Source organism: Poecile atricapillus, chromosome 1, assembly GCF_030490865.1.
Source record: "Poecile atricapillus isolate bPoeAtr1 chromosome 1, bPoeAtr1.hap1, whole genome shotgun sequence".
NCBI lineage: Eukaryota > Metazoa > Chordata > Aves > Passeriformes > Paridae > Poecile > Poecile atricapillus.
In genome coordinates, this window is record NC_081249.1 from 91,565,112 (window position 1) to 91,587,652 (window position 22,541).

Below are 22,541 nucleotides of genomic sequence, written 5' to 3' on the forward strand. Positions count from 1 at the left end.
TGGCATGGGAAGAAGATGGGGGGAGAGAGTGATATTACTTTTATGAGGAGTTGGGAGTACTCTTGCTTCAGAGTTGGACTGAGATGTATGGGACACATCTCTGGGAAACTTGATCTCAGTCATTCTCCTGCAAAGAACAACCCATTATTCAATTAAAGTGGATTGCTTAAGGCCTGGATGCAAATTGTCATCATTTCACATTTAATTTTATCTTAATTGGGTTTTTAAATAAAAAATGTAGAAAACATTTCTTCCTTCCCCCCCCCCCCGCCCCTCCGGCAAAGTCTTGCTTTACTGAAATCCACACAATGCTGCTGCCACAAAGGTTGCTTTTTTTATACACCACAATGAGTCTCTAGTGTTTGCATTCTCCTTGTGCCATTCCCTCTACAGTCACAGCAAACCCACCCTGCTTGCCTTCCCCTCCATAAAACAAAGCAACCCTTGCTGTCTGCTGATAGCTCCAGCAAGTACAATGCCAAGGACAGGAAAGAATTAATCTCTGCATCAGCTGTGACACAAAGAAAGGAATCAGGATTTTCATGGTATGACCTGGGGCTGCAGATGGCAATTGTTTCAGGGCCAGTAGTGCTATATGTTTCTCTTGCAGTTCCTCCTTGGGTCAAAGTAGGAAATCTCAGTGTAGGAAGAATTTGGACAAAGCATGTCTGCCTCCCTGTGTCTTGGAGGAGGGAGCGGCTGGACCCATTAGAGCTGCCCCACATCAGTGGCTCTGCTATCTTCCTTGCAGTAAGGGCTTAGTTGTAAAAACTGCCACCCTGTGCCAGTTCTTGGGCAGAAGAAGCCCAAGGTCAGATGGAAACAGTCTACCCCAATCTGTATTTTCACCTATGTGTATATTTTTTCTCCAGACTGGAAAACTAAATACAGCTAGGCAGATCAGCTGTTTGCAGAGAAGCCAGCCAGCACGTGTTTCTGTGTGGGCTCAGAGAGCTGAATCTCTAGGAGTGTCTCCCTCAGGAACCTTCCAAACCAACTGCAGTTCCTCTCCTTCCCCTTCAACCATCAGCACTGAAATGAGTGGATCATAAACGCAACCATGAGCCTTTTCCTCACCAGAAAGCATGCAAGCTGGGACCGAAGAGCAAAGTACAGGTCAGAACTACATGGTGCCAGCAGGTCTGAGCCTTTTCAAGGTCACAGTGCTCCTGTTTTAAACAGAGCTGTGGAAACTAGGGTGTGTTTTGAATTAAAAAGGAATTGGATTGCTTAAATGCAAAAAAAAAAAAAAATGTAACTGTCTCCACTGAAGCATGGAAGGGAGGTGGCAGGCATTTTAGCAACCTTTGCACAGAGATTTATTGAGGTCAGTGATGGAGGAAAACAATGTGAGACTGGATCTCTAAGAACCAGGCACCAGGCTGGCTTCACAGTCAAAGGTCTGACTTTCTCATTTTCACACTCCCTGGGAAATTAAATTGAATACATACAAAAAAACCCAACCAAAACCAAACCCAAAATACAAAACAAACCCCAAACAAACCTAAAACCATCTTCAGTAGAGCTTGAAATTAAGTTTGTCTAAGAGCCTCTGGATTGTGCCAAGGGAGGGGGCTTTTCCTCCCTCCAAGTGTGGTTTCACCTCCAATCAGGCCTGAACATGATGAGAGACTGAGAGGAGTGCCTCACTCTGTTTAGTAAGATTCATTCTTGCTTGCTCTTTTTCTCTCCTTTTCTCCTCCATACCCTGTCTCCTGGGGGCTGCACTAGATCCCTGTTGAAAGTTCAGCAAAGTGACTTTGCCTTGAAAATGCAGGGCCCGAGGAGGAGAGGAACAGCTGCTGTAACAGAGTGATTGATACCAGGCTGGGTGCTCATACAGTTCTGGTCAATGTGGTTTATCTAGTGCCCTCTCAGTCCCCAGGGTTTCCACTAAGGAGAGAGGAAGGTAGCATTAGTCCTTCTACAAGTGGATGGTTTCAGCCAAGCAGAGCTGTCCCTCATTTTTGGGGAGTGAGGTGGTTTTAAACCATGGCACTGTGTTTTCTAGTGAGGTGGAAGTTTCAAGTACTTTGGCCACAGTGGTTCTTTCTCAGCCTTTTGCAGGATCTCGACTTGTAAACTTCACATTGTTCTAGCAACACCTTTGTAAATGTGATTTTTTTTACTACAGAGGTAAGAATTTGGCTTGTTCTCTAGTATGCTAAATTTTTAGAAAGGCTGCCTCAGAAGAGTTTTAAAACTGCTTCCATGTTTCTGAGAGGTGGATGCCCTGCTGCTAAAAAAACCCGGATAGCTGATGTCATGTACCTTGACCAGTGATAGAGTAAATTAGTGAGCACTTTAGAAACAGGACCTGGATATCCAGGCTTCTCCCAGGCTTGTGGAATAGCCAGCAGTGGGCTCCTGACAAACAAACATTTCACTAATACAGCTTGTGACACCCTTCCCCTGGGATGGAGAACTGACTGCCTGCCCTATGTTTTGACCACTACTCACTACTGAGTCACGGTCAGCGCCTTTACAAAGCAATCTCAGTAGGGATGGGCACCATGCCCAAAATGACTGCTAGAGATGCCATGAGACTATGGACTTTAGGCAATATTCTCCTCTCTCCTATTTCCTGTATCTCCATAATGCAGCCACCGGTCTCAGGGACCTGAAATGTTTTTGCTTGATTTTCTCTTGTAACATTTAGGTCAGAGGAAGAGTGCAATGAGTAGCCTTGAAATGAGAACACCTAAAATAGATACTTTTCCCATTATAGATTCTTCTGTGTTTTCCTGGAAAAGGAGCAAGCACTTAGGCTGCAGACAAGACAGTGCAATATCATACTATTCACATCATATTTAATAATGCTCTAGTACCATTCAATATAAATAAATAACCATTAAAAAGTACTTTCTCAACATTCTCTTTTGTTCATCAATAGTATTTTCTGCAACAGGAAAGGTTAGTAATATTCATTGGTTGGTGAGTTGGATGAATCTCAGAGAACATGAATATCAGGTACTAATATGCTAGTAAAAACTGGGCGCTGGGATGCCTTCTCTTGCTTAGACACTTCAGGCTTGATCTGTGGCTTCCCTCCTTACTGCACTCACTTTCCCTGCAGCCTGTAACCCTGACAGCTGCTTCTGTCCTGGGCTCTCCCACACTGCTCTGCTGGTGAACAACCATCTTAACTTGTGGTGCCTGTTACTCGCCCACTCTTAGCTGATATGCCTTGGCCAGCAGCAGTCCTTGCTGTCCTCAGGCTGCTGCTCTGCAGGGAAAAGAGTACTTGTACTGAACAGGTCAATCTGTCTGCTAGCCTGGAATATCAGCTGTGTACATTCATGCTGTCCATACAAGGTCTTGGTTCTGCACAGCGTAAGAACTGACAGAACTTCTTGATTCACAGAGGGTCTCCTCCAGAGGGCCAGGCTGCAGCAAGAATGGAGATGGTGCAATAGGTTGGTCTTGAGAGCCAACTCTGACCAATACTGAACTAACAGAGTAGTACATACAGAAAGAGTAATTTTGCTTTCTTTTAAGGATGTAGAGAGAATCACTCTCTAAAAACGTGTGTGGTAGGAACTGTTGCAACGGGAATAGATCCTTGCTACAAACACTCACTGTCAGTGCCTAAACCCTGTATAGGACCTGTGTGAGATTAAAGGCCAGAGAATTAATCACCACATCTCTCCTGTTCATACAGGCAGAAACCTTGCCCGTCTCAGAGGAGAAAGTGGAGGATCATAGATCAACTTCTTTATTCCCTCGCTCTTGCTCATTCATTGAAACCACAAAGAAGGGGGCTTAATCTTGGATTCATGCTGGGTAGAAGCACTGAGCCCACCTGCCTGGTGGCAGGATGGGCTGGCAAAGCCCACTGGAGTGCAAGCCCTGCTACCTTTTGCAGAGGGCAGGACAAAAAGCTCTGACAAATGCAGAGTGAAAAGCATTCTGTGGATGCTGGACTTCCTTTGTGCTGTCTGGTGCCTGTAAGTTCTGTAAGGACCTGTGTACAGAGAATACATTGCTTTCTCAGCCTATTCAGTATTTTCTTCATGCTGAGATAGCTGGTAGGGTGGCCTTGTACTGCTGGTGTGTTCATCCAGACAGACCCTGGCCTTAGCCTCGCTAAATGCAGTCTCCATTTCTCTAGTTGTTGCCTATTCTTTGATTTCTCCTGTCTCTCTGTCTCTGAAAGAAGGTATCTCATCCCCTTTGCCCCTCCCATACTTTGGTCCCATCCTATAGCAGGATGTGTGGCTGCTCCTTCTCCATTGAGGGAATATGGATTAACTCCCTCTCTTAGATACCCTTCAAAGAGCCCCCTTCATGGAGGCTTCCTGAGATCCCAGGGGACTGTCTGCTGAGTGAGGCAGTCCTTTGCTCATGTTTTTACCTCACTGTGATTGCTTGGGAGCCAGAAACTTAGTGCCACCCACGTTTGTTGCATAAAAGAACTGTAATTTCTTTTGCTGTACTGCCCCCCTTGCTGTGTTTCTGATTATTTTGCCAGTTTAAGATACCATTGTAAAGAAACCCCAGGGAGCACAGAACATATGACATTCATTGGTGAACACCGAGCTCTACTGTTCTGAGGCAAGAGGGAAAATATCCTTTCTTCATGAATATGTCATGTGACCTAAGCTAAAAACCAAAACTAAACAAGGAATAGGCAGAGAAGAATTCTAGTATAAATAAATCAACAAATAAATAAGTTTCCTGCTAGCCCTGAATTTCTTCGGCAAGGGATGACTCAGTTGCTTATAACTTTTTCCCAGCTGTGAAATCCTTGATGTATTTTGAATGCCTTAAGCCTTGTTTTTCATGGCCTGAGTGAAGCAGGTTTTAAAGATCTGCTCAGAGGGGTTTCTGGGTCATTCAAGGAATCTTCCTGGAAAAGTCACAGCGACACCACTCCCCACGCACACATATGGTACCAACACTTGTGCTTTTAATCCAGTGCATCCTTCCTTCGGTCCTCATTTGCACCTCCTGTTTTGTAGGCTGCCTCCCACCTGGCTGTCTTCCTGTTTTATTGAGGGAAAGGGAAACCCTTCCACATGACACTGACTCCTCTCTCTTCACAGCACCACACACTCCTTTCAAAGTTCAGCTGGAAAACCTTGCCACATTTGTTATTTCAGTTGTCATGTATGTGCTCAAGATAGGTTTCCCAATGATGTCTCCACATTCTTTGATGTCTCACAGCAGATGGGTGCAGGCTGAGGGTTCCTCTTCTCAGAGCACTTCTCACCCACCTCCCTCTCAGAGAGTTGTCTTCCTCTCTGGAGGTCTAGAAAGCAAGTCCATGCACATGATTTGAGGCTCATGAAGCACCTGATGGTGCTGCAGCAGGCTTTCAGGCCTTGAACATGTTCAAGTCCACCCATCTTTGCCCCTGCTTTCTGCTCTCTGCAGCAAGACACAGAGGCATGACCTCTGAGGTACAATACCTGCCACGTTTCCTGGAGCAGGAGAGGAGCTTCATCCAGAGGGATCTGCGCCTGAAGATCTGAGATGGCATTTTCCAAAACAACCTTAAGCGAGGACAGTTCAAGATCTGAGCTGAGGGATATGCACCAGATCCCTTCTGAACTCCCAAACCCCAGATGAGGTTTGTCAGCACAGCTTCCTCGCCAGCACTGAAGGCTGTGTATATATCAGAGTGCATCCCTCAGAGGAAGAGATTCTCATGCCAGCTTTGCTTTAAAGCTGTTTTGAGAGCACACCAGCCTCAGGCCAGCAAGTCCATGTTTGTGCTTTAGTGACAACTCCTGTCCTTGAACTAGTGAAGTTTGCAGTTGCTGTACTGAAGCTCAGGTTTTGCAATATGCCAGGAGAGACCTTTGGAGGCACCTGCACCCATCCTGGATTTCAGCCTCTGTGCTGGCACAGCAGAGAATAAAGATCACATCTAGTAAGTTTTAATAAATGGTTAAAAGTACAGGGCCCAGCAGGGAAGGGAAGCACTTCTCTCCTAGGTGGGGAGAATCTCAGGGCACCACCTCAGCTCTGTCCCTCCTTATTACCACCTCACTGGGCAATGGGAGCTGTTTGGAGTGGTGACATTTGGGGGTGTTTATCATCCTCCAGCAGTGGAGCAGAGCACTGGGCAGGACAGGCAGGGTGCACAGTTGCTATGGTTGCTGATGAACTTCGGGAACAATCACAGCCCTCTGCCTCTGTCAAAACAAACACAAGGTGAGGTAAGAAGGTGTAAATACAACATCCAGCGTAACAAGGCTATCCCCCTGGGTTAGGAAAACACCTTGCAGGCATCAGTGAACAGGTTCCTCAACCACACTGTGCATGGCTTTGGGCTGGGATATGGCTGAAGAGCTGCTTGCTCTATCTGCACTAGAGTCTCAGCTAGGAGATTTTATTTATGAATTAGAGAAAGTTTCTGACAGATTTGTTTTGTCTGCACTTAAAATCATTATTTTAATTTCTTTGATAATTTTTTTTAAAGGAAGAGTAGGAGGATGAGATCTGAGGATCTCTATTCAGTCTGTCTGGAAGCTGTGAATGCAGATGAATCTTCTCTATTTCCAAATTTCACAACAGCAGGAGTCCTATGCTAACCTAAGTACACTCTTCTCTTTTGGATGCCTGTAAGTAAAAATTAGCAATAAGCATAGGTAGTTTTTAAAACACCAGTCTTCTGTGATAATTTTCAGGACTTTAACAAAAAAAAAAAAAAAAAGAGGTGAAATTAATCTCCATTTCCTGTTCTCAGAAGGCAAAGCCTATGTTTCAAGGGTGTTTCACGGCAGTCAGCAGGGATGTATGCTGTGATAGCTTTTGGCTGCTCTGTAGCAAGCAGCCATGCAAGTGGTCCAATTAGAGATTAGGAGAGTACCAAATCCCACACCAAGCAATGTCCGCCTGACTCACATCTGCAGGATTTAAAGGGAAGGAGGGCTCTGGGAGGTCTTGGACTTAACTGGTTTGATCTGATCCTCAAGGAGGACTAATTGGCAGGAGGGAAAGATAGAAACATTATTCCTATTGTGTTTAAGAACAGAAGAGCCTCAGGGGAGCAATTTTGCCTCTTTTTTTTTCTCAACACTGGTTTATCTAGATCATGTCTATCAAGGTTTTGAAGCTCAGCAGCCTTGAAGGTAAGAACCTCCAGTACACTGTAGCCTTCAGCAGAGATCTCAATTTAAACTTTTAAGAGATGCAATCTAACAATTTTTCTTGATTTCCCTTGATTGTCAAGCAATTTACCTTGCATGTCTCTCCTAGAGTAGATGCCACCTGCCAACCTGATGTGTCAGAGCAGCTGCCCCACATGACAGACAGTGGTACGGAAATGATTATGGTCAAAATGACTGCTAATGCAAGTGCAAAGATCCTTAAAAATCTGCAGGACTGACCCAGCCAACAATCTGCTTGAAACCATTGGAGAGGATGGCTTTGATAAAGGTGCAAGTCCTGCTGGTGAATCAGTGGCAGTGTCTTGATCTTTTAGACTGGTTGCTTTCCTTTCCCACAATAAATGACTCATAGGGAGCCATTCTCATCATTCTCCACAGCTGGTGCCATTTCTTATGGAGGATGGCTGTTTGGCCAGGGAGAGACGTGAGGACAAAAGTGCCCGTCCATAAATGGCACATTTGTGAAAACATCATCTCTTCGCTGTGCATCTCCAATGGAGCAGTCAGCCCCTCCTTCTGCAAGTAGGCAAGGAGGGTTTAATCTATCTGAGTTTTTATAAGCCTGCTCATCCTGTACAAAGTAAGTGATTCCTCCAGAGCAGTTAACTGGACTGTGAGTCCTTATGAGCTGAATTTGGGCAATCATAGCTTTAGGCAACTGCAGACTCAGTATGGGTGAGTGTGCAAAATGAGCCTGTTGCTGCTAGTGGATCTCACAAAAGCACTGGTGAAAAGAGGAGCTGCCGCCTAAGCACAGGTATCTTGCAGCATTTATGGGTTTCTAGGATATCTCTAATATTAATAAAAAGCTGTCAGAAATGGTACGGGGTTTGTGCCCTATAGGAGGGACAGATAGACTACCCCAGGATCCCTATGGTGGCACCAGGTATCTGTGTTTAGAGAACTGGCTCCAGACTCTTCCATCTGCTGCTGGGTGTGCAGGCACTGGGATTGCTTTGCACTATTTTGTGTGGCTGTCACTCAGAGATGAGGAGGTGCTGTGGCAATGCTGAGTGCAGCTACTAGTGATGTACACAGGAGATCAGTGCAGGAGTTGAAATACTCATGACTGCCTGTATAAAAGCTATCAGTTTTATTTCCACTGGTAGAGCTGAGCTGAGGTGTATATTAGGGTCAAAACTAAAAGCACTCCTGGAATATGTTCCAAAGTAGGACTAAATCATTCAGCATCCTGTGTCCTGACACAGATACGAGTCATTTCAGAAAGAGCTGGGTACTTCGAAATTGGGATGCTTTCATTCTTTTGGGCCTTTTGGGGCAGGAATCTGCCATTGAGATCAGAGGGCATGGCATCTGGATGCTTCTTCATCATTATTCTCTTTGTAAGAACATATCAATGATCTCTGATACATTCCTGCTGTCACCCGTGGTGGTTGCCATAATCCCCCATTCTGCTGCTGAACCTGGTTCTGTGAGCTGCAAAGGCACTTCCTAATGCATCCACTATCTCTCCTCACCAGCAGATGTACTCCTAGCTCTGGTAGCATTGGTACCAAGCACCTCAAACTGAGAGAGTCTGTGTAGGTTGTGCTTTGCTGGTTCCTGTTCTGAGGTGCTCTAAGCATTCCATCAGCCTTTCCCTGCTGCACCCACACCACAGCTGTTTATGCGGGATAAAAGCTGAAGGGGGATGCATGAAGCATTGCACAGGTGGCAGTGCTGGGACAAAAGGTTGCCTGCAGGAGTGTGATCTTGTTCCATGATGTAGGACAACTCCCACACCAGAGGGAGTTTGGAGCTGGATGAAAGAGTCAAGGGGCAAGGAATTTGGTTTGTCATTAATACTGAGTGAAACTGGGGGATTCTGCTGTCACTTTTCTCTCTGTCAGGCAAAACTCCCATATGGTCTGCAAGGAGGCTTGAATGAGCAAGAAATACAGAACATACGTGGATAAAGATGAGAATCTACTTTTTGTCCAAAGGGTGGCAAGGTGAATTACTGGAGCAGTCACACAAGCAATTTTTGAGGAAATAACAGCAGAAATAAGGAAACAGGTACAGATTATTTGCCTTGCTGAAAACAATAAAGACAAAGATACTCACACCCTGGAGCTGGCTCTCGGCTTACACCTCTACTCTGGGGTCTGTAAACCCACGCTTGCCTTCATTAACCAGAGTGGGCCTCTCAGTTCTTGTGTGCCAGACCAACACCTAGAGGGAAGCACAAAGAGTTCAGGTGTTCTGAATAGCGTGGAAACTATGAGAGTACTGCACCCATTGTGTGGAATCCTCAGAAAAGCGAGGCTCACAGATGTTTGAAGCATGTGATTCAAAGGGGTTGATCCTGGGACACTTCACCAGCATATGAAACAGTGATAAGGAGGGATCACTCTAGAGTAAAATTCCAGACTCAACCCTCTGCCAATCCTCCTGGATTTTGTAGAAGCAATCTGGGCAGAAATTGTACATCTGAGATTCTTTATTAACCGAATGCCTAGCACTGCTCCTCAGGTCTCTTTGAGCTTCACATCTGTGAAGAATTTAGCAGGCTTTGTCCATCTGTCTGTCCCAGCATCATTTGGCACTGACATGTGCCAGCACAAGGCAGGCACACTGGAAGGTGGAAGAGTATGGCAGAAGGCTGTAAAAGCAGCCAGGACTCAGCAAGGAGATAGTATCTTTGAGATTTCTTGTACTACTCACCTTTGTGCAGTTAGCTGCTTTGGGCTCCAGCCCATCCATAGTCACTAAATCCTTCAGCAGACTGGTTTCCTGGTAGCCTCCCTTAACTCCCTCCAGCTTGAAACTGGCGTGAGGCTTCTCCAAAATCAACTTGATGCTGATAGCAAACCCGGCCATGTCAATAGCAAAGGGACGATTAGGGTCAAAGACGGTTTTCCAGCCCACCACCTTCCCTGCTGGGCTCACTTTTGGGGATTCATATCGCAGCCCCCCGACAAAAGCCACTGGCCAGACTGAGACTCGCCTTGTGTAGCGCATCTGTGTGCCAGAAGGAGACAGTGCTGTGAGAATTCAACCCCGCCACGTTTGTCCCAACCCATTAGTGCACCATCCTCTGCTTTCATTGGCACCTGTCCTCCCCCATTGACCTCCTACACAGTCACAGTGCTCTCGGCAGCACAAGCTCTAGTTCACCTGTGCTGCTGCTCGAAGAGCTACAGCTTCCACAGCCATGAGGCAAATTCTTAGCACATTATTCTCTGAGCAACAAACTCACTGCTTTTCTGTGCCCACATGCAGTCCCTCAGAAGAATGAAAACCTCTGGTTTTCTCATCCTGTTTGAACTTTTACCTTTTTGTTATGGTAGAATTTTATCATTTTTGTAAATGCCAAATACTGCTTTTACCAGGCCTCTACCTCTGTATTATCAGCTCCATTCCAGCTTCATACTCATGCAAGTAATCTCCCTGACTGATTCATCTTTGTCCTCATCTATTCCAATTTCTCCCCCCACCTCCTGCCTTGTTTTTCTATCCATGGCTACTGCCTAGAAGTGTAAGGGTTTATTGAAATTGTCAGAAAGGACCTGGAAGGAAGTAAGAAAGGATGAGCTTAACAGAGACCTAACAACTCTGAAAACTAGAAATATGTTTGGTTGAATAATTCTGCTCTTTAAGTGGCTTAGTACAGTTTGGCTTAAATTGGTGACAAGAGAGTTAACTGGATTTTTTGCAAGTTTACAATAGGCTTGGCATCTCACAAAAGCCAGGTCTCCAGCAAAAGTCTGGGCAAGCTTCAGTGATCCCAGAGGCACAGCCCTGTTGTGGTGGCTAGAACTTGGAGAACTGAAGGGCAGCCAAGGAGTAAAGGTGAATAGAGAGTCAGATAACTTTTCTATCACCCCTACAGCAGGCAGATTTATGCCTTGCCAGAGGTTTGTCTTTGATGCTTATTTAAATTAGGTCAACTCTCCCTGAGGAAAGGTATGAATTCTGAGTTACACATCCTATGGTCCCTGGCAAGAGGAACTCTAGCTGGTGCAATGGTGTGTGAGTGGCAGTTCACATCTGCAGCCTATAGCATGGCAAATGTGTTCTTTGCCCTTTCAGCTTGCATCTGCCCTCTACCCAGCTGCCACTGCATGCAGAGTGGGCAAGGTCTTCGCAAGTGCAACTGGGCTTAAGAGTCTCTACAGCTCTATCCTGCTTTTCTGTCCCATGTAATTTTATATCTCTTACCTCCTCAAAGAGCTCTAGGCTGTAGGTGTTATCATCATCAGCAAAATAGACTACGCCTTCTGGTGGTGCGGCGTTACTGAAGCTGTCCCTCAGCCAGTGCAGCCCCAGGTTCCTCTGTAGTGTCCCCCTTGGGGTGTGGGATGGGATCCAGGACAGACCCAGCTTCAGGCTCTTGGGTGTCTCTACATTGAGGTGGGTGAAGTTGAGCCCAGCCTTCTCCAGCAGGTTGGATACAAGGTTGGTCCTCCGTGGAGAGTCCTCCACCACCACCCAGTGCAGGTTCTGTACGTGAAGGAAGGTGTTGGCCAGACGGGTCAGCTCAGCCTTTTGCACTGGCCGAGTGTAGGTAGGGGTGATAACAAAGATGGTTGGCAGGGTGTCTGACCATGGTGGAGGCCTGGAGTACACATAATTCTGGATGATTTTAGGCGTTGCCCCTATGCTTTGCTGCTGCCGAGTGCATGATGGGAAGCCTTCTTCTCTCAGTGCAGATGTACCATTAAGGAGAGCTTTAGAGGTCACGTTCTCGTCTGTCTCTTCTGGGACAAAACAAAGGAAGAAAGAGGAAAAGAAGGAAGATGTCAGAAGACTGATAACTAACAGGCTGCCTCCTGTCCAGGGAGGCACACATCTAACTGGAGTTAGTGCTGCATCCTCTCTCCAAAGCCAGCCTAATGTGTGTGTTTAACACACTCTTACGAACAGTTTATGTTCCTGCTGTTGGCTAACCCCAAGGGGGCCTTCCGGCAAGTCTTTGTTTAAACTTTCCCATGAGAGAGCATCCTTGCTGAGGGTTTGCAACAGAAGTCATCACAGCTACCAGCATACTCACAAAAGAACTTTTGCACTTACTTCTCAGCAGGCTGAGGTAGTGGGTGGTTGGGTACTGGTGCCACAAGGTTAGGAGAAGAGCCCATGGCAAGGCAATCAGGAGCGTGGTAAGAAGGTTACGTCTCCTCAGCATGCTGCAGGGAGCTTCCAATGCCCAGGCATCTCTCTACCTTTCAGAAAAGAAAAAAGAGTAAAGCCTCAAAAATACCAGTCACCAAAAATGCAGGGAGGCATGACAAATGTTTGGACCTGATCCAGCAAAGTGTTGTCTAAGTTTACAAGGAGCCCCATTAACGTTTCAGGTCCAAACTATTATCCAACTTGGTCAACTCTGGTGCTACTGAATAGAAGCTTTTGCTCTGTTGCTCTGAAGACCCTCCCATTATCCCATGATGAAACCACTGTCCTTGAGTTAGAGTTGTTCATGTTGCTGATTCTGAAGACAGCGAGGACTGCTACTTGCCCCCTCTTTGAGACTTGTGTTTATTCCTAAGCTTTGTGGTCACTGTTTAATTTGCTTCTTTCATACAACTTTTTAGAACTGTGTGCAAGATTTGTGTGCCTGAATATGCAATAGGACAAAATAGTCAGATGTCAGGCATCCTCTGGATAGCCAGCACCTCTTAACACTTCTGCAGTGTTAATTCATCCTCCTTAGGCGGATGCATTGAGGCAATCAGGCATGCACGCTATCACCTACTAAGTGTTCCATGAAATCCCTGCCTTGGTCATTCCACAGTGCTGGTGATGCCTGTTGAATGTTTAATTATCCCAGATGCCTTTCTATTTCTGGTTTGTAGTGTTTGGCTATTGCAGCATTTAGCTGAAATCACAGACTTTGGAGTACCCATGCTCTCCCACACTTCTAGGTTGAAGGCATTTTGAGGAAAGAGAGTGATAGCATCATGCTGATACAAAAGATTGAAAGGAGGTTCAAATTGGTTGGCTCTAAATTCCTGCTCTGCTAGGGATTTTTCAGTGTAGTGAAGGACAGTCAGCTAAAACCAAGGTACTCAAAGGGACACAGGCACATTTTGTTCAAATCCTGCCCAGGATTTGGGTCCAGCAGCTCCTCATCTGTCCAGAGAGGAAGGATCGCCTTGCTTCAGCCTTAGAGAGTTGTATAAGAAGTATGACAACTGGTCCAAAAGGGCTCTGCACTGACAGCAGCCACAGGGTACTCCTGAAAGATATTAGGAGATGCTATTCTAAAGTCATTCTCTGGGGCCTTGTATAATCTGTCTTTAATTGTTTCTCTGACATTTTACCTCGGTGTCCTGAAAAAAAGAAGGATTATGCAATAGTGGGGCTCATCAGTGCCCTACCACCAATAATTGTCAATCCTGTATCAGCCACATCTAACAGAAGACTAGCATATCTCAGCAGGTCCTCTGATGGGCAAGTGCATGTTCATAAGCCCTGTTAAGGAAATTACTGCAACATAAGCTCATTCCTTGTCAGTCACCAATGGTACTAATGCTGGAGCAGTCTCTTAGGGAAACATATTCCCGCTGATTGCTCCCCAAGCCAGTCATTAATCGTGTTACCGTTACATTATTACATTACATTATCTAATGTTTCTTACCTCCTCACTCAGGAAACACCATGGTGCCCATTTCACTACTTTCAAGCTACAAAAAATGGATGAAGAAGTGGACCAAGGAAGCTGGGTGGCCAGGGGTACACAGGAGTGTTTTGATGATGTGAGCAGGAGCCTTGTGCAGCAAACATGCTGGCTCTGCTTAACTTCATTGCTTTTTGATGACTGGGTCTGGGGCAGGCACAAGAGTGTCCTCCTTCAAGCTTTAGTGCCAAAGGCATAGGTATTTGGTAAGCTACAGATCCAGGTCAGACACAGGGCAGGATGGTGTTACCTATACCAGAGACTGCTTTCCCCACAGGAAATCTTTTCTCTTGCCAGAGTGCAGAGTAAAGCTTCCTATCACTCCTGGCTGTGAGAATAGACAGAGCCACAAAAGAAATCCAAGTATTGCTATTAACAACTGCAGATACCTAGGCCCACCCAGGCCCTAGGTCTGGGTCATCACAGCGCCTTGCTTCCTCTGGTATGCTTGCAATTATAAATGTCCCTGCACCAGAGTCAGGCAGCCAGAGCTTCTTCCCTTTAATAAAAGGCCTTAATTATACAGACACAGTTTCTATGCAGCAGACCTGCTACCGCTGCAAACTCAGGTTGCTTCTGGAGGGAAAGAAAGGAGGAGGCAGCCATGGCAGCCATTTTACCAACAGAACATAGAGGAGAGTAGATCAGAGTTAGAAGAATTTTTAACTAATTACCTTTCTAGTTCTTTCTCCTCCCTCCTCCAGTCAGCCCTGTTCATGCTTCCCAAATACTGCAAACAAATGGAGATGCTGTGTGTGCAACTTCCCTGGTGCTCCGTGCTCATTTATTTCTGCATGCACCTTCCCTCTATTGCTTTTCCAAAGCAAGCAAGGCTGAAGAAGTTAAACCCTGCATAAAGCCCCAGGTAACCTGTGAATCTCACAGAGGAGCTGACTTCAACCCCATTTCAACAAATCTCTATTGGAAAACTTTATTTTCTCTTTAAAATGTTACCTTGTCTCCCCCTGCATCCATCATGCGTGCTCTTCTCTGTTGCTTTTTATCTTTCACCTGCCTTTTCTCAGGCCTTCAGAGTCCCTTTTCTTCCCTGTTTCCAGGACTACAGGAATCCCTTGGCTTACTAATAATTTTAGCCTTTGTCTTCTGTCCTTACCCACACAATGCAAAGGCCCATTGCATTCTCTTAATGTCCAGCCCTCATGGAATATTTCCCACAAAGTGGTCCATTAAAGCACCAGTCCATCCTTTTGAAAACACAGCATCAAAATCCAGTCACATATCAATGCCTCTGGGTAGCCTGCTGATGGCCCCAGTGGGGCTTACAGAGGTTTACTGCACATATTTTTACCTACTTTTTATAATTAAAACCAAAGTCTCCTAAGTGGCTTGGATTAATTGCATGCCTGCTGGCAAACATTACAGTGTGTATTCTTGGCACAACCAGCTACCTTCCTTCTGCCTTTAACCCCTCTCAGAGTAGATCCTGTTAAATGAGATTCAAGATCAGAAGAAAATTTTGTGATCATCTAAACCCATCTCCGGCATTCATCTGGTAATTCCTGGGTTTAAGCTGTAGAGGGCAGGGACCATCTCTTAATGTGCTTGTACAGTCCGGCACTGATCCCAACGGGAGCCTTTGGATGTGATTGCAATACAAATATTATTGATTGTACTCTCTTGCTGGCTCTTCTCCTCACTTGCTATTTCTCCTGTCCTGCCTATTACTTGTTCTCTTTCCTTTTCTTTTTTTTTTTCCCTAGTGTCTCCTGCAGCCCTTGTTTGTGTTACACACCCTTAACAACATTAGCTGAATGCTTGATGGATGCCTTCAATATGCTGCCTGTAGCCTTCTTGAGCTGTTTTCCAATTACACATCCCTCTTCTTAATTTCATCCATCAATCTTCTGTTCTCCATTAAAAAATAAACAAACACACAGAGCACAAAGCTGAGTATGATAGTGACAAAAAGTTTCGTGTACTACTCTGGCTTCACACTGCTTTGTCAGACTTCTCAGCTCCTGGGATGTAACACCGTTCAGTCTCCATTTAAGCTCCTGTGCTGACACAGGGGGCATTATTCTGAAAGGATTCAGGAGAAGACAATGAGAGAAGCACACAGGGGGAAGAGCTGGATTCCCCAGAATGATGCTGAAGAGAAGCAAAATCTTGCTGAGGCTCAGACCATTGCATGTGACCAATCCCTTCATCTGTTGTTGACTAATTACCAACAGGGTACAATTTGTTACAGGTGGGACAACCCAGATGTTGAGAGAGGGGTAAGGATTCCAGGCTGTAAAACGACCTAGGCACTGACTTTCTCCCTGAGCTGCAGAGTTTTTGAAAGGATATGCTGGGTGAATGGGAGAAAGGTGAAAGTCAAGGAGAGATGCAGCTAACTGGGGACTATAAAGCTGACATGTTCCAGTTCCTCTAGTTTTTCTACAGCCCTGTTGAGAAGCTGCTCAATTTACATCCTTTTTGATAACTCATAAATGGTTAGGATCACATGGGCTTTGGTAGTTCTCTGAGATTTTGGTTCTGCCCTTTGCCTGCCTGATCCAGAATAAGAACCACACCTTTCAAAAAGTTTGTTCTGCAGGAAAGGTGATTTTCCAGCCTCTGGTTCAGGGCAGCCGACCTCTCTGAGCCAGCCTTACAAGACTGTGAATGCTGGACTAACTCCAGCCCTTGGACTGTACGGCTCTAGTTGGAGACACAGGTTCTAAAGTTCCTTACCTTCTCAGAGGGACAAATTTCACAGTTCAAACTATCCCTTGGGAACATCCCACCATCCAGTGTAACTATTTTCTAGGCAAGCACCCAAAGCAAACTAATCTCAGGTAACGGAGCCAAAAGTTTCAAGAAACTGCTCCCTAATCTTGTTTTGAGCCATGTTCGCACAGCTCTACCGTTCTGTGTGTATCCTGGGAGGAGACAGGTGTGGAAAGGGGAGGAGACAGGGGTGCGTGGAGCAGGGCTGGAGTAGACCTGCAGCTAGCTGCAGATGACTCTTAATTTCACACACCAAAGCTGTCAGTAAGGTTTTTTGTTTGTTTTGCCTGCATTTTGCTGCCTCTCTCCCCCAGCCCCTAGCCACCTTGAGGAAGTCCATGCAGATTTCATGAGTTCCCTAACTCCCGGTGTGGGAGATGTGATGCTGAAGGCAGAGCAGGGAGCTTTCAATTATTGATGAGAGCGACCTCTCTTTAAACAAGGAATGCATAATTCATGGCAGCGCCGGTATTTGTGGTGAGCAGCAGCGGCTCAGTCTCTGCCTTGCTGAAATGCACAGGAAGCCACTGTCCCCTCTCCCCCTGTTCCCTTGGGCCCATCAGAGCCTTCAGCCAAAATTACAATAGTGCTAAAAATTGAGACAGGCCAAGATGCTGCAGCGCTTCCCCTCACCAGGCAGCTGCCTGCCTGTTTGAGATGTGCACGATAAAGTGGGAGGATGGATTCAAGGAACCACAGAAGTGGGTGGAATGGGTTATTGCTCTGGGATAAGCATGGGTAATTACTGTGCAAACACAGTCAAAACGGCATTTCTTAGTTGTGAGAGTCCTCTGGCCCCCAGACAGGTCATCAGGAATGGCATCTGTAGGACAGAAAGGGTAGGCTAGATTTAAAGGACAGTGCCTGAGGGTTCACATCCAGCTGTATTTCTTTTGGGGATGGGAAAAAGAAGGGAATAGGCAGATTTGGTTTTCTGCTCAGAAAGTAGCAATTTCTCCCCTAATCTCTGCTGGAACTGGGTGACTGAAAAGCAAAGGGGGGAAAAAAAGAAAGCAGTTTTTTCTAGGAAGGGAGATGTTAATCCTACAATCATGGACTGTTTTGGATTGGAAGGGACTTTAAAGATCATCTAGTTCCAACCCCTGTGCTGTGGGCAGGGATATCTTCCACTGGACCAAATTCCTCAAAGTCCCATCCAGCCTGGCCTTGAACACTTCCAGGGATGGGCTATCCACAGCAATGGTGCTGGGCAACCTGGGCCAGCAGCTCTCCACCCTCAAAGTGGAGAATGTCTTTCTAGTATTTAACCTAAGCCTACCCTCTTTCAGTTTGAACCCATTCCCCCTCATCCTTTCACTACATGCCATTGTAAAGAGTCCCTCTCCAGCTCTCTTGTAGCCCTTTTGAGGCATTTGAAGGTTCTCTGAGGTCTCCCCAGAGCCTTCTCTTCTCCAAGCTGAACAGCCTTGATTCTTTCAGCTCATCTTCATAGGAGAGGGGATGAACAGGGAAGAGAAAGGCTCTGATCCCACAGCTGGGATCTTGGCCTCCCAGGAGCACAGACAATAGTAGGAGACTGCAGTTACACCCAAGGTGGAAGAGTGCTCTTCTGCTGGGAGTTTTAATCGTCCCTGTGCCGCAGACCTGAAGGGCTGCAGGCAAGTGACACCTGCAATCTGAGTGAGGTGAGAGCTCCCCTACTGCTCATGGGGACAGAGGGCAAAGGAAAATTAAACGAGTCCCCTGGAGAGACAAAACCCAAGGAACTACAAATAATAAAACAATACAGGGAAGGATGGCCAGGTCCTTCCCCACAGCAGGAAGAGCAGAACTACCAGCAGCTGTGTAGTTTCAAGGCTCAGCCCCATCAATACTCTGTCCCTTGGTGCGCAGGCTCCTGTGGGGACAACTTCCCCAGGAAGTGAGTCACTCCCAATGAAACAGCTGCCCTTCCCAAGCCCCTGCGCCTTTTCCTCAGATGCAAAGAAAGGCTTCATCCTCTCCTGCCAGCTCTGATGCCTTCACCATATGGGAGCACAGTTACTTCAGCCCACAAACCAGGCTTGTCCCCTGGGAATACACCATATGCAACCCCCATCCCTCCACTGCCCACATGAAGCCACGTTGAGCATTCCTTAAAGCTTGGTCCATAAACTGCTTGACACAGGACCTTTCCAAAGAGCATCCTTGTCCTAGACATGTGGCTTGTGTGTGTGAGAAAAGACTGGAGAAGGGTGATGCTTTATACAGGGATTTCTTCCAAGTGAAAAAAAAAAACCAAACAAAAAACCAACAGAAAACAAAAAAGACACTTTGACGGGGCTAATTAAATCCGCTGGCTAGGTCCCACGGGATCCACTACTTCAGAGAGAGCACGTGGCTCAGCCTGCTATCCCCAGGTAGATCAAGGGTATCCAGGCACTATCTGGGCTATCAGCAGGAGTGGAGATAACCCAGTTTGAATACAGACTAGACCTTGAACTTGGCTGCAAAGCCCGCCCTTGCAGGGAGCCTTCCGGAGCCTGAAAAAGGAGGTCTAAGCCAGGCTATTTTTAATCAGGCCAGACCCAAATGTCCTTCATGATTGATCCATACAACTTGTCACCGCATTCCTGCCCCCTGAGCAAGGGTGGGCCGTGACTCAGAGGGACACAGCCCTCCGTCCCATCACAGTTTCCCAGCACTGCAGAGCCATAATCCAGGGGTGCCAGAAATACCCAGAGAAAGATTAGCAGCTCAGGCCTGAAGAGAAGCAGGGGGTACCAGATGTCTCCTGAGAAAGCTATCTCTCTCTTGAAAGACCTCTAAGCTTGAAGTTATCCTCTCTTGAAAGGAAACTCAGGGGCTTATTCAGATGTCAGCTTGTCTTCCCTGCTGCAGAGCTCTGGCAGAAATGAGGTCCTTTTTAGATGCTGATGACTATTACAGAATAATAATTCCAAACGTATCAGCATGAATCAGCCCAATATCTGCATTAGCCAACAACAACAAAAAAGCAGCATTTTTTTTTCCTAAGGAGGCAAAATTTTGCTTCTAAGGAAGCAAAAACAATAGTGGATTGTTCCAAAGTTTCTCTATATCTCATTCAGAGCTTTCCCTACTGAGTTAACAGCTGATGCCTGTTCAGCAGGAGTGGGAGCTGTCATTTTACAGCTTTTTTACAAGGAGACAGGAAAAACCCATAGTATTTCCTTCCAGAACATTTTCAAAGATGGAGAGGAATTACTTCTTCAGAGAAAAAGGCATTAAGCATTATTTGATGGATAATTACATTTCACAGGTGCCTGTTATGGGGGGAAGAAAAAAATCACATTTATCACGAGCTCCTTGTAAAGATATGGGGCCCAAAGGCCAATGCTGTTCCTCTGGTGGCAGCCGGGATACAGAGACAGGCTTTGATCTCAGCTATGTGTCAATATGACATCAAATGCAGACCTCCAGAGGAACACGCTATCACTAATGCACACTCTTGATTGATTTAGACAGCTTGTTTTCCTCCTGCTTTCAAAGGAGATATTGAAATGCTCTTCCCTGCTGGACTTCCCCAGTACTCCTAGGGAGGGCAAAAGAAAGCAAAGGAGAAACTGCTGTGGCTGAAATCACAGTGCAAATGAGTGGGGCAGCAGTTATGCCATTTAAAACACCAGTGTAGCTAAATATGTCTACTGTCTTCCCAAAATCTGTGAAAATACTGGCATTTTAATGGTTACATTTGTGTGCTTGCTCCCTGAAGAATCAGAGCCCTGATCTGTTATTGGATGGAAAGAATGATGGGCAGGGAATGAGTGCAGTGTAAACGCAAGAATTCCCCTGAGTTTTTATTTTGGAATGCTGGCTGAGTTATGTGAGCAATAAAAGCATCGTGCAAACAGAAACTTTGTGTGGAATGCTCTTGTGGGTGGCTATTCCATGTAGATTAAGATGGAGAGGACACAGGACAGCACTGATGCCACATCATTCAGGTGTTAGTTGTGTGAGATTAGAGAGGAGAAACACCACTTTGGTATCTTTGATGGGCATTTCTGCTGTTGCAGCTCTCTGAGCTGTGTGAAATACGCTCGCTTTATAACTGGCTGAGATGGTCCTAAATGCTAATTCTGATTTCTTCTCCAAATAAATCATCAGCACTCATTATATTTACCACTTGCTGTGCAGCATCCAAGTGTCACGCGGACACTTTTAGAAACAAACGTAGAATGGATAAATTGGCACCTAGAGAATTGTTTTTTGCAATTGATATACGTTATGGTCCACTGCTTGATTTGTACCTTAAATGCCACAGCTCATCTGTATAGCTTGGGCTTGATTAAAAGAAACACTAGAATGAAAATTAGAGTCAGCAGACTGTTTATTTTTTCTGCCTTCTGCATGTGAAATAAAAAGGGAAGAAGAGAGCAAAAGAAAAAAAGAGCAGGAAGCTGATGGTCAGTGTCCTGCTAGGACTGTCCTGCTAACAGGGAAGCTGTTGACTCTGGACTACAGGCAGGCCACATTCAAATTATGTGCTAAGGTGTTTGATATTAAGAGACCCATATGCAATTCCCACCTTCTGGGAATGCCAGGGGAGCAATATCTAACTTGAGCACTGACAGCAGCTGCTAGTATATATCCCTGCATCATGATCAGAGTAAGCTTTATTTTGTAGAAAAAGTAAGCAGTAGATGCATTTGGGTGAACAGATGGAGCTGAGGAGTAGCAAAAGTCAAATGCCCCTTCTAACAACAATCCAAGCCTACCAGAAAAAAAAATATGTGGGTTTTGGTTTCTGTTTTTCAGTGCCTTGCACAGTTAAAATGGAAGAGTCTGTTGGGAAGGCAGGGAAGGCTGTGAGGGAATTGAGGGCAAACGAGCTCACAGCATGAGAAACAAACTGCTCTTTCTCAGAGTGCATGGGCCTTGCCATAGGGCTTGTTTGTAAAGGGATTGCTCTCTGCCATGCTCCTTAATTGCACATGAAAGCAGCCTGGTCTGAAAGTGTCTTTGCATGGAGTGTTTATAAACCTTCCTCTGGGAGGGAGGTCAGCCTGTGCTCTACCGTACTCCTGGGCTTATCTGTGAAATTGTGTTCTTCAGGCTGCTCTAGGCCTGGATGCAAAAGGGGGTTGATACTACCCCCAGGGCTGGCAAGATTGCCTGCTCGATCTGTTTCCTGAGACTGGAATATCGTCTTTGCAGAAACACAACCACGATAACCCTGGGAGATGTGTCTCCCCAGCTCTTACACCTTGCACTCAGGGTGTGCTGTCCTTCCTACCTTCCACATTCATGGGCTGCCAGTTGGCCTTGGACAAAATAACTGATGAATAGATACTTCTGGTTGGAGAGGAGAGATGAACTAGGCTTTTTTTGAACCCTTCTCTGCAGTCTGAGAGACCTTGGAGCTTCAAAGGCAGACCAAGGTGGCCTGGAAGATCACGGCAGACAGAGGGGTTTATTGTTAAAACCAGAAATGGCCTGCTGCTGTAAATCTGAGAGATGGATATGAATCTCTCCTGATTCTGTGGATGAATCTGGCTCCCTCCTTGTGCTTGGGGAAGAAAAGTTCTCTCTGGTTATGAGGACATTTGTGGAGGTCAACAAGCAAGGTTAGGTATTTCTAGCTTCACACATTCACATGTGAACTATCTCCATCCATTACTAGCTCTGCAAAAAATACCCTTGAAGCATCAGCAACAGCTTCTAAACATCCAAAAACTGTTTGTGAAGGAAGAAACTGGATTTTTGTTTCTGCTGCTAAAACTAATTTCTAGGCCATTTGTGTTTGTTCTGGTGTTCAGTTTAGGACCCATGTTTGGGTTAGGAAAGAAATACTTGGTATCAGATTTTATCAGACTGGTAAGTACAATGCAGAACGGAGTATACGAGAGGAGAAATCTTGATTAGTGAGTATTTTGCACCAGTGTTTAACAGTTCCAGGACTTGGTTTGACTTCAAGAGAGCTACAGTCCAAGTGTGGCTTGGCTTGGCATGGCTTGATGGACTATGAATAAAACTTGCTGAGATGGCAGCTTATCTACCACTGAACAGGAGCTGGTGTTGACAAAAGAACCCCAAGCATCCTCTGCAGCTCTTCCTCCAGAAGAGCCTGATAGGTGGGAAGAAGTGTACAGAGT

At 45.8% G+C, this 22,541-nt stretch overlaps 1 protein-coding gene across 3 annotated transcripts in view; it reads right to left on the bottom strand.

The window, feature by feature from the left end:
* Positions 1 to 2,793: 2,793 nt before the first annotated feature.
* The window catches only part of LOC131586156 (galactosylgalactosylxylosylprotein 3-beta-glucuronosyltransferase 1-like), a 28,596-nt gene continuing 8,848 nt past the window's right edge, over positions 2,794 to 22,541 (bottom strand). The window contains exons 2-6 of one of the 3 annotated variants that reach the window (XM_058853007.1): positions 12,132 to 12,280; positions 11,280 to 11,815; positions 9,783 to 10,079; positions 9,183 to 9,290; positions 2,794 to 6,140 (exon numbers count right to left, since the gene is read on the bottom strand). In XM_058853007.1, coding sequence (XP_058708990.1) covers positions 9,204 to 9,290; positions 9,783 to 10,079; positions 11,280 to 11,815; positions 12,132 to 12,243 — 1,032 coding nt within the window. In that variant the 5' untranslated portion in view covers positions 12,244 to 12,280 and the 3' untranslated portion in view covers positions 2,794 to 6,140; positions 9,183 to 9,203. Of the gene's footprint in view, positions 6,141 to 9,182; positions 9,291 to 9,782; positions 10,080 to 11,279; positions 11,819 to 12,131; positions 12,281 to 22,541 lie in introns of all 3 variants that reach the window. The other 2 variants (XM_058852995.1, XM_058852987.1) reach the window with 2 other exon arrangements.